This window comes from Astatotilapia calliptera, chromosome 23, assembly GCF_964374335.1.
Source record: "Astatotilapia calliptera chromosome 23, fAstCal68.1, whole genome shotgun sequence".
NCBI lineage: Eukaryota > Metazoa > Chordata > Actinopteri > Cichliformes > Cichlidae > Astatotilapia > Astatotilapia calliptera.
In genome coordinates, this window is record NC_137443.1 from 3,573,953 (window position 1) to 3,586,162 (window position 12,210).

Here is a 12,210-nt window from a genome sequence, read left to right on the forward strand (position 1 = left end):
GTCCACAGTTAAGCCCAGAGTCAGTCAACCGACACTCTTTGATGGATCACTTTAAAAAGAACACAGTGAACCGCAGAGAATTTATCTTCTTTTTTTAATTAAAACTATTATATAAAAAAAAAACAAATCAATGCATCTGGTATCGTCTAAATATTCACTCTGTCACATTCACATTCTGCTTTCATAAACTCCTCACATACTACACAATAAAGGCACTCCATGTTCCATTTTTCTATCGGTTGTTTGGGTTACTACATTACAAGCATGCAGCTATACCTGACCACAGATCAGTTGTATTTGGCTTTATACTGGGTACTGGTCCCACAGGCTGCTGTGATAGAGCTGCTATGCTGCCCTGTAGAGGGGACTGGAGCTGAGAGAAACTTGCAGATGCTCTAAATTTCATTGCCCCTCGTGTGTCATCTTCAGGATCTGGAGTAGCAAATGCTGCACCTCTTCATCCATGCGACCCTGTTGACAGACGATGATGCCATCTTGAAATGAAAGGTAACCGATACTGCAAATAGCAGTCCAAGATACTTGTATTTCCAGAAAAACAATGTCACCAACTAAACATTACAATAACTGTCCCATTTTAAGAGAGGCATCAAGAAGACAATTCCTACCTGCTAAAAGCATTAAAGGTAAGCAACTATGCAGCCAGCTCAACAACATAGAACAATAAATTATAGCTAGCACGCCAAAAGGTAATAACAAATGAACAATGAACTGAACACAGACACACAAACAAATCCTCAACAAATTTCCATTTCAGTCCTAATTGTTGTGCATATGAGTGCACTGAACTGACCTGCACAGCTGCCAGTAAGTGTGAGCGGTATACAGTCACCACTTTTTTGTGCTTTCTCTCCCAATCCTGCAAAAAAAGGACAATATCATTATCATATTACAGTACAAATCTGTCTACAACCCAGTCAGGCCTTTCCAGTCATCAAGTGTAGATCTTTTAACTGTTCCCAGAATTAGATCCAAGTGCACTAAAAGCTGACTTCAGTTATTGTGGTTGTGTTCATTTGAATAAGCTCCCTGCTGGCCTCAGATCAATTATATCTATCCAAACATTTAGAATGAAAAACCACTCAAAACCTTTTTATTCGTCCAGACTTATGAGTACATTTTCCCTTTGAATCTAATAGATCACCTGGAGCTGTTGAGTGAGGATGGCAATCCTATTCTGCAGAGCCATTTGCTGTCCAGGGTTACCATGATGGGTTGATGAGGAGGAAGAGGTGATTCCGAGAGGAGGCGAGAGAGCCCCCAGGGCCTCTTTCAGTCGGAACACCTCCTTTGACAGCTCTGTTATCTGCACACATATTGAACACATCACTTTTCACAACCTTGTTCTTCAAGAGCAGCCGTGAACTTCATGAACAGCTAGCATCTCACCTTGCGGTCCTTCTCTTTCACGAGGCTCTGCGATTCCTGGATGTCTTTGTGGAGTTCCTGGATATGGGTTGACTGGGCTTGTAGTTCAGCAAGTTGTTTTTGAACTGTGGCGAGCTGCGACTCTGCGACCTGCCGCTCACTCTTGTTAAAGAGTGCCTCCCTTTGTACCTGGAATACCTGCAGTAGACAAATAATACCAACAGTCTCATCCTGCCTCTTAATAAAAAAAAAATCTCTGCATTTAGCCGTTTAGTTTATTATTTAAATGCAACAGCAGATGTGAAGGAAAATTCAATTTGGAGTGTCCCTAAAATGAGATTAGATGTACTTTATTTATCCCACATTTGGGAAGTTAATTTTTTTACAGCAATTAAAATCAATTAAATGCAAAAATATATAATAAAAACTTAAATTAGTAGGATAGCTGTATTGCTTTCTGCTGTTTTGTTATATTTTGAATTGCTAGTGCACAAGCAAATTTAGTACATGACTCAGATGGGTCATTGCAGCAAAAAGTACAGAAGTAATGGAGTAGGATAATGTAAAGGCAGGCAGGAGGGCATCAAGGCCCACAGCTACTGCTGCTGTTGCAAAACAATAACATCTGAGGTCTCACATAATATCATAGACACACAGACCTCAGTGCAGGTCTTCTCGTGTTTACGAGTAAGATCGTTGAAACGGGCCGTGACGGCGTTGATCTCAGCCTGCAAAGAGAGCCGAAGGGCCTCGTGATCCTCCTTAGAAATCAGACCCTGTTCTGCAGCCTTCTGGGATTTCAGCTCTCTCAGTTCCATCTCCTTCTCACTCAGAGCATCCCGAGCTGCTGCTGCACCGCTCTCACTTTCCTGCAGGGCGTGCTGGAGCTCTGCCTGTGAGACGAGCCAGGATTAACTGAAGAGTTTTATTCCGTCTGACCATGTGTGCATTTAAAACAAACTTCTAAAATTTGGAAATTCAATATCAGTATTATTATTATTATTATCATATGCCATTTAATAATGTGCAAGATGGCAAGGTTCATTAACAAGGGATCTGTTTGCTTAAGAGTTGTGGTTGAATAAAATTAAAAGCAGAAGGAGAAGTCAACTAAAAGCACATGTGCATAGCTCTTACTTCTCTCCATACCTCAATAAACAATTTAAAGAAACTGCAAATGCCCATTTTGTAATTCGTTGTATTTAATATTAAAGATTTTTCAGGAAAAAATGGAGGCATCATTCAGGCCCTGAAGTTTCATGCTTCAGATAAAATGTATTAATTTTCACTGCAGGCAGATTCACTCACAATTAGCTTTTTACAGAACAATTACAGCAACTTATTACTGTATATTGTGCACGTGAGTTAAGGTGATGAAAAAATGTGAACCTGTCCTTTAAAAGTGGAGGAAATGGTTTTCCTTCCATTTATCAACAAGCTTCTTCTGCTGAGTCTATATTTAACATATTTAAGAAGAGCCCGGCCTTATCAGCTACTTTTGATCACTGACCTTTTGAGCTGTTATTATCATATTTGTACATTTCTGCTGACCTTGACTTTCTCATGCTCCTCTTTGGGAATGGCATCCTGCATGGCCTGCAGTTTAGCCTCCAGTGAGGCAGCCTGCTCCTCAGCATGGCCCCGAAGGGTTTTTTCTTCCTGGAGCTCTTGCAGTGTCTGAGCAAGTTGTTCTGACACCGCCGACAGCGCCTCTTTATGTTTCGCAAGTGGCACCGTGTCCTTCAGCTGCAGGGCGTCCTGTGCCCGGCTCTCTCGCTCGGCGCACAGACAATCCAGAGCCTGAGCTGCTTCCTGCCTCGCTACTTCAAGTTCTTCTCTCACTGCTGCTAAGGTGCGTCTGGAGTGCTCTGATTGGACAGAGGCACAAATAATAACACATGAACTCAACCTGTGAACTAAATACAATGGTTTTCTACTCATGCAAAATGACACTGCATTATCAGTTGTACCTGATATGACTGAGGGCTCTGAACTCTCTGAATGCTCTTCCTCCTCTTCTTCATCTTCCTCTTCTCCGTGTGGTGGAGGTCTGAGTCTCTCCAGCTCCAGGAGGGCATCGTTGAGCCTTCTAGCCACATCCGCCCTCTCCCTTGCCAGCTGCTCACACTGGAGTCCCAGATTCACCTGCACCTCCTCCAGCTCCGAGCGGGGCACACATTTCCTCAGTTCTCCCTCTAGCTCGTGCAAACGCTCCTGAAGGCGATGGACCTGATCTCCATCTCCTGCTCCGCCTCTATCTTTTTCTGATAACCTGCTCTCTGCCAGGGCTGCCTCCAACTTAGCAACGTTGTCACGTAGGCACTTCACTGTTTCTGTATCTTCTATTTTGTCTTCTTTCTCCTCTTCCTCTTTTGTAGACTCCTTCTGGGCCAGAGCAGCCTGGAGTTCCTTTACTTTCTCTGTCAGCTGTTTGATTATGTCACTGTCCGAATTGCTCTGACCCCCAGCCTCACCCGTTCTTTTAGAAAGCTCCTCCTCCAACTCTGTCACCCTGGCTCTCAGCTGCTCTGCCTCCTGGCTCAGGCCTTCCTCTGAAGCCCCAGCACCTGCTGCAGCAATATCCCCTATACCACACTCCACAGAAAGCACCCCGACACGCATCTGCTCCTTTAGCTCCTCCAGCTCAGATTTGGAAGAGGCCAACTGCTCCTCCAGCTCACGCAGCTTCTCCTTCAGAGCTTCTGTATTCTCTGAATCTGCAGCTCCTCCCTGAGAGCGCTCATCATCACTGCAAAACAACAGAGACTTGAAGTGAAATTAAGAAAACATGCTATATTCATATGAGTCAGACGTTTAGTTATTACAGAAAACAACACAAGGTGATGTCCTCAAAAAACAAAAAACAAAAAAAACCCAACGTAAATTCTAATCAATTATAAATATTTAGCCTTTATGAAAACAAGTGACATACAGCTTATTGTTAAACAAACAAGGGTGTAAATGAGTGACTGCTTCAGAATTAGATAACACTTTCTCAGTGTATTATTGAAGTGTTTTGTTGCTTAGCTGCAACACAGATGAGGTTTTATATTTTTTCAAAGAAAAATAATACACATGATGCAACAGCAGTCATGAAACCTTATGTCACGAGGACTCAATTTGTAAACAAGCACATTTTAGAATGAAGGCCAGAGCCAGTGAACGGGAACTCTTCCTGTGATTCTAGTTTGAAGTGGTAGTATTTCAAATAAATTCTTACTGCTGCTCTTCCACACTTGAAGCCTCTGCTGAAGCCTGGGCCTGAGAGAAGCGCTCCTGAAGGGTTTCATACTCTTTTCTCAGGGTTTCATACTGAACGAGAGGGACAAAGTCCGAACTGGAGGTCTGCATGTCTGTGTCATCCTTCTCGAACATCTCCAACATCTGTACACAACAGAGGTGAAACTATAGCAGCTTATTAAAAACTCAGTTAGCTTCAATATGTGAGCCCAACAGAATGTGCACAGAAAATTCAGGTAGTGTCGTTAGAGTACCACGTTTTTGTGACAGTGTGAGCACATGAGCATATACTGCCAGTTCAATTCAATTTTACTTCAGTTTATTTAAGTCTTTATTGAGTTTGGACTTTTCATGTTTCCAGTGGGGAATGAACAATCACACTATAACAGAATGCTTCATAAAACCATCAGCACTAATAAGCTCTGATTAACTTCAACTAGCATGAACCGGTCAGCATAGAACGCCTGCAAAATGCCTCCATGTCTACATCTGATGTTGCTGTGTTCTATTTATACCTAAATGAACTAACTGCCTGGGTACATTAGTGCACCAAAGTGAAGCATCCCAAAGTTTAAGTGGTCATGACTAATGCTTGAATGAAGGACACTCAGCAACTCTTGAAACAGAATCTTCATCTCTTGCCAGGAAACCAATTAATACTCTTTTGACTACCAATTTATCTTTGTTAATGAGCCAACATAATGAAGGCATGAAAATGGTGTCTGTGCATGTGTGAGAGTAGGTACTTATGCATTAGCTGTGTATTTATGCATTTATGCTGCCTGACCTGAACTTTCAGAACAAGTTCAGCATTCTGGGAAGTAAGTTCCTCTATTTGTTTATGCAGCTCAGCAACAGCTCCTGGGTCTGCAGGGGCAGGAGAGGGGCTGACTGAGTCAATGTCCGTTTGAGAAGAGGCCTCATCCTGAGCAGGGGAGGCTCTGGAGCGCTTGGAGAGCAGCTTTTCTAGAGCGAAAGTTAAAAAGAAACAAAGACAAAAATAAATCAGCATGACTCCCTGACATGAAAGATGTAAGAATACCCAAGTGGCACAGCAATGACACCGGCATGAAGTGCATGCACGCTCTGTGCTAGGGACGGGAACGGTCACAAATATTTGGATCGCATACCTGGGAAGTCCAGCATTTCATCCAGGTCCTCAGAGTCACTCGCCCCAATACCATGGACTGCTTTCAGTTCCTCAAGCAGTTTGTCCCTCTCTGCCTCTGCCTCCTCCAGACGTTTCTTTAGTTGGGAAAGCTAGTGAGCAAACACACATAATATTGGCCACTGCAGTTGCATTCAGAAAGTACAATTTCAATCACTCATGGTTTAAACAAAATAAGGGAATGCACGCAAGGCATTAAGGAGACTCTTGTTCAGTACCTCCTCCAAGGCAGAGAGGGCACTCTGCTGCTGCTGCTCCAAGGCTTTGATCTTCTGGAGCAGACGGCCTCTCTCCAGTCGCAGCCGCCGAATCTCCTCAAACACCTCCTCGTCTTCAGCCTAAAACAAAACAAGCAAAAAACAACCCAACACAAAATAATTAAACCAACGATAGTCTGCCTTTTATGTTAAGATAAAGGAAGAAACCCTTAAAAGCCAAATAAGAGCCAACATTACAGTGCTAACCTGGGGTGACTGCTGGGTTTCTTGAGGCTGGGGAGAGGGAGGTGGGGACTGGGACTGATGGGGCTCTGGAGAGTGGGCAGGAGGAGCTGAACTCTGGGACTTTTGGGAAGGTGGCACACCCTGCATTTTTGAGATCAGAAAAAAAATAATCAAGAGAATCACATCACACAGATCAATAAACAATCCAGTTAATGTCTTGAGAAGCAATGTTGTAGCTTAGAGATTTCACCAAAGAAATGATGGTACAATTAGTATAAACAGGGACACCTGCCAATTCTTTCAGAGTGCCAAGTGGAGCTGTAAACTAAAAATTCATTCACATCTTTTTATTTCCTACAGTCAATCAAAAGAAAATCTTAGGTGTAACATTTCTCAACTATTAAACTAATATCACTTCATGTTTAGGGTACAGGAGATACTGACAACACTGAACAGAGAAATGTTTCGTGCCCACTAACATGTTTCTTACAGTACCTGAAGAGGAGACCGAGGTGGTGGAGGAGCTTTCCGTTTGCGGGGGGTAGTCCCCCCTTGCACTGATGAAGCGGCTGAGGGGGTTTGAGAAGGCTGCATTGAGGTGAGAGGGTGATAACAAGCAAGCAAAGATCAAACTCAACTTAAAAAACAAACAAAAGGGAAAAAATGGAGAAAATCAAGATGAGACAAAAGGTCGCCAACTAAAGAGAAAGAAAGCCAACACAAAGAAAGCAGCACAAAAAAAACAAAACGAAAAAAACAATGACCTCATATTGGAAAACATGCACAATATGATTGCCAAAGTGAGCCATGATCTCATTTATGGAAGGAGTGATGCAGCACAAGAATATGCAACATTACCTCCTCCCCTGCGCCCTCAGAGACTATGTATGCATAGGGAAAGAAACATTAAAGCACTTAAACCTCACTTGCACAGAGACTCAGAAAACAGCTAGAAAAACATGCAGACAATGCCCTGAAATCCCTTTCTAATATGCAGTTTACATGGGTGCCATTCATGTATTATGCAGTAAATCTATGAAAATCTCTCAAATTATTATGAACCGATGTGGTCAGGCATCATGTGCACACCAAATTACCTCCTTCATCTTCTCAAAAAAAGTCAAACATCTGTTTTCCATGTAACCTATCAGCAAAGTCTTTGTTGAGAGATAAAAGCGGAAGCAGCCTTTTTCATTTTTATGCCCCACTTTACAATCACGCCCAGCTGTCCTTCTGATCCACTTCCCTCTATTACAGTTGTTTTCCAAGGAGGCCAATGAGAATGTCTGGATCTGGAATATCACAGCAACTCAAACCATACTCTGGGTCTGATTATCTCTGGAAAGTCACTGTGTACCATGTGTTACAGTGGGGATCAGAGTAGCTGTGTTTTCACCATTCCCAAACATTCAGTAATTTGATTGATTATCTGAGCTGCACTACTGAGACAGGTCTTTTGAGATCTTAGAACAAAAGCAAATGCAAACACTACTGAAAGAAAACTTGGGCCTCATACCTGAAGGTACTCCATCCTGCAGCATCTCAATGATACGTTGGTTGCCTGTGGTTACGCTGTAGTCGGTAGCTTTGTGTCCGAGGCCGTCGACCAGCTGTGTGTTGGCCCCACCTCTCAGCAGAGCCTCTACAGTCTCAACGCTGTCACTCTCACAGGCCAGCATCAACGCAGACCTGTGACCCCACACAATATATAATTACAAGGCAATAAAAAAAATACTTACGATGAGGAATGCAATACAAAAAGAAACTACAGAAGTATTAGAGAATGTTTATTTCTTTCCAGGCCTTCACTTACATATTGTGCAGAGTTATCTCGTTTGGCATGTCAATCATTGCAAAATAAAATATGCTAAAAAAAGGCGCAATGTTTCATTTTGTTCAAAGTTTCCAGTTATAAAAGTCAGGATGTGTTTTGAAAAACAAAAAACAAACACACTGCAGGATACTCAATATGAAGCAGAAAATACTGCAGTTTTTCATTTTATGTCAAATTTGTGTCTTTTCCCTTGTTAATTTTAACCCGAGGACTGTTCTCTAGTAATCCTCTCCAAGGGGCCATCTAAAGCCAACCCGAAAGCTGTTGCCCCAGCTGGAGATCCTGACCTGCATCCCTCCAAATCTCTCGACTACTGGAGTAATTCTATGGGAATCCTTTCTGCAGACCCAGACTGCTGTGGGAGTAATCCTGAAGAGATTTTATTTTTGTTCTAGCTTAGCTAGAGGGTTCTAGTGGTTTCATGACACTTTCTAGTGATGTGAAATTCCAACCTGTTTGACACTTCAGTCATTGCATCTATAATGATTTCAAGAAACAGGAAATGAAGGCCCAAGCAGTCATACCCTGCCTCACCAAGCCATGCAAGGAAAACAATATTTGGGATACTATCAATAACAGTTCACTACCTTCCTTGATTATCTTGTATGTTTGCATTTGCACCTCGACCCAATAGAAAGACACACAGTTCCACTCTACTCATCTGGGCTGCCAATATCAGAGGGGTGGCCCCGTCCTGAAAAAAATAAATAAAAATAAAATTTATTTTGGGTCAGCAAAAACAGCAAACCAAACAGCTAAATTGTCAAACTTACAGTGTCCTGTGCATCCAGATTGGCTTTAAAGTCCCACAGGGTCTCAGTGCAGGACATGCAACCACTGACCGCTGTGAGTATAACCAGCGTTCAGGCAATTAAAAGTTTGCATATAGTACGTTTTGCAATGACATGATTAAATTCAACTGAATTTCTAAACAGAACGATCAATAAAATCTTGTTATAAGCAAACTGTTATGGAATTAAATAAACTGGTGTAATAATTTTATGCTGTAACAGCGACCTGCAAGATGGAGCGGTGTCCTTCCAATGCTGTCCGTGCAGTCTACCGCCATTCGTTCCTGTTAGAGGAAACAAGCACGCATCATTGGTAACCGGATAAATATTTAAAATAATGGCCATTATTTTTATTAATGATTTCAATAATTAATTGATTAGCTATGGTGTCATTGTTGGGGTTTTTTTTTTTACCTGTAACAGCCTCTTTAAGCACTCAGACTGGCCATTTTTGGCTGCAAGATGAAGGGCGCTGAAGCCTGGAGTCAGACAGTTACATGTATTTTATAAACAGCCCAGTGGCTTACAGGATACAACTATGTTTCTGTTTAATAAAATCCCTCACCGGCTCCATCGGTGACGCTGATGTCTGCACCATGAGAGATGATAACCTCCAGACAATCTAGCCGGCCTCGGGATACAGAGAGGTGAAGCCTGTCAGGAGAAACAGGACATGCCACCACATCTTACAGGTGAGAGGATAAAAATAAAAATGGCTTTTATTTCTGCATTTCTATTGCAAAATGTCACAATTAGTGATCCTTCTCATCAGTTAAGTTTCAGCTCAAGATTCTAGTTACTTTTATTTACACTTGTGGTCATAGATTGACATTCCCTAATTATGGACATGAATGTGATTGTAATTTAAGTTTTTTAATGATTTCTTTGGACAGTTTTTTTTCCAGAGTTTTTGTCTAAGGTGCACTTTTTGGTAACTGTTGGTAAGTTTCTGGCACAGGTCTAGCTGATATTTGACCACTCTTCTTGGCATAAATGGTAGAGTTCATTTGAACTGGTTGGCTTCCTGGTACTACCTGGATACAAATTTTCAACAGGGTTGAAGGCACAGCAGACTTAGGCACTCAACTTACGCCGACTTGCCCTCAGCATCCAGCTTGGTAGGACAGAGACCTTTTTTGACAATGAGAGCTGAGACTTTATCGGGTTCATTCTGCTCCACAGCCTGCAAGAGCCTTTCATCACTCTTACTCCAGTCCTGACTCTGAGGGGGCCAAAACAGAGAACAGGTCACCACGAAAACTGATACCGTACCACTTCTCTTACCATTCAACACAACAGTTGACTGAGAAATATGGAGCAGTTAGAATGGGCAACAACTAGTGATAATGATCCAGTAAAGAAAAGAAAAACACAGTAAAGACAACAGAGCACAACAATTTTATAGTTTATGCAAAATAACTTAAATACAGAAATATTATAAACTACGGAGGCAAAAAAATCACTTATATTTCTATGTGATACCTACTGGCAGCGGTAGCAGGCTGAAACAAGGACAGAACCTCTTCATCAGGCTATAAACAGGCTGTTGAGGATCCATGCTGCTAACAGGGTGTCACACACAACTAAATACAGCTACAGTATACGAAGCCACCGCAGTGTTTCCTATCAGACAATACACACTGCCACCTGGCTTCATAACAATACAAACACACTCCAAATGATCGAGAGAAAAAATCAGCTACCCCTAAGTTTCTTTAAGCTACCCTTTAGAGGTCAGAGCAAAAACACAGCAAAGCTCTACCTACCAGAGAATTTATGCTCTTGTGAAATCATACCTCCAGTGAAAACGAAGGACTGTCACACATAAACTGTGACGCACTTACACATAACACAGCTATTTTCTGTCCTCCCTCTCCGCATTTAAAACAGCATCCTTTCGTCCTGCTCCAGCTGCTAGCAGAGTCGTAACAGTCTATCCACTGCACCACACACACTCTCCCTCCTTTCCTCACTGCCCTCCTTTCTCTAACCTAACATTTTCTCTTGTGCCTTCCTCTCTATAGCCACCTCATTTCTTTTCTTCATTAGTTTTTTTTTTTTTTTGCCAGGTCTTCCAACAGTACCCCTTGGCGTCAGCGTCACAGATCTGTGCCTCTGCAGCTTCAGAGTAGGGCCTGTGCGATGTGAGGACTCAGCAAAAACAGGAAAAGGGAGCTGGACAAGCTGCACGCTGCTCTGCAGGTTTGGGACGTCATTTATAGGGAACGGGAGAAAAGCAAGACACAAACACAAATAGGTACAAACCACAAAAACAGGACAGCCCGAACTAGCAATTTTACCTATCTGGCCTCTTGGAGTGTTAAGTTATAGTCCACACAGTCTCACCTAAAGAGGTAACCTTCATTGCCACTAAGTCAGGGTGATACAGCAAAAAGAAAAGCCTATAATTGTTCTAAAAGCATCACCACCATGAAAATGCTAACACAAGTAGGTCTAGTTAGATAAACCAGCAACTTTCAGTGCAGCCTATCAGTTTGAATACACCACACTGCATCGTGTAGAGGATTGCTATAATTCTCTGTTGGTTCTTATTTAAAAAGTAAAGTTAACATTTTAAACAGCTTTCATGTGAAAAGGGATGACAGCAGGATAATAGGAGCTATTTGTGTGTGCATGTGTGTGTGTGCAGGTACATGTGAATAATTGAGGGCTACCTGAGATCTCTGGTTACAGCTGCAGTCTGGAGACAGTCCTGCCTTCCTGCTGCTCAGTGACACCAAATCCCACTGCCCCCCATTACACATACACACAGAAAGCAACCTGGGACTGTATAAATGACTACATAACACAGTCCAGTTCAACACCTTAACATTCATTTAAAAACCAAATAACTTGAAGCAGCATATCAGACAGGTGTGCTCCTTTAAAACATACCCACCTGTAAAACTCAAGATGCCACACAACAGATGGCTCTTACCTCAATCTTTTTAAATTTTGCTTTCAGGCTTTTCATAACGGTTGGACAGCCTTTGTCTAAACAGGTGCACTGCAAAGTAAGAATAAAAAAAAAGAGCTAAAGTTAAAATGCTAGTGTAATTCTCAGTGGGTCTTAAGGAGGGTTTGATTCATTTACCCATTACTCAGCTCTCAACAGTGGACCAGCCACAGGGTTAGTACTAAAATTTGGGGAGTACATAGGGAATGCACCACCAGGCTAGCATCAACACTAACGCAGTTCATGCAGACACACAATTACACAGCTGGAGAAACGTGCAGCCTACCCGTGGACGACCGTCTAGCTCCAGGTGAGGGTTTCATCTGTCCCACGAGCTCCTCGCGGCAAAATACTGAAGTCACTGCTGCCTGGCGGACAGCAAGAATGCGCCC

General features: G+C 42.4%; 1 protein-coding gene across 1 annotated transcript; it reads right to left on the reverse strand.

The window, feature by feature from the left end:
* Nucleotides 1–75: 75 nt before the first annotated feature.
* On the reverse strand, nt 76–12,187 carry ankrd24 (ankyrin repeat domain 24). The gene is made up of 22 exons (XM_026158841.2): nt 12,105–12,187; nt 11,801–11,869; nt 9,954–10,084; nt 9,428–9,516; nt 9,277–9,341; nt 9,089–9,146; nt 8,845–8,915; nt 8,659–8,765; nt 7,754–7,926; nt 6,733–6,806; nt 6,259–6,378; nt 6,013–6,132; nt 5,757–5,886; nt 5,414–5,592; nt 4,607–4,770; nt 3,357–4,135; nt 2,938–3,254; nt 2,046–2,279; nt 1,408–1,584; nt 1,163–1,324; nt 812–877; nt 76–471 (listed from the first exon to the last, which is right to left on the reverse strand). Exons 2-22 carry the CDS (start codon nt 11,834–11,836, stop codon nt 403–405), a joined length of 3,321 nt encoding a protein of 1,106 aa, XP_026014626.1. The 5' UTR covers nt 11,837–11,869; nt 12,105–12,187; the 3' UTR covers nt 76–402.
* Nucleotides 12,188–12,210: the final 23 nt, after the last annotated feature.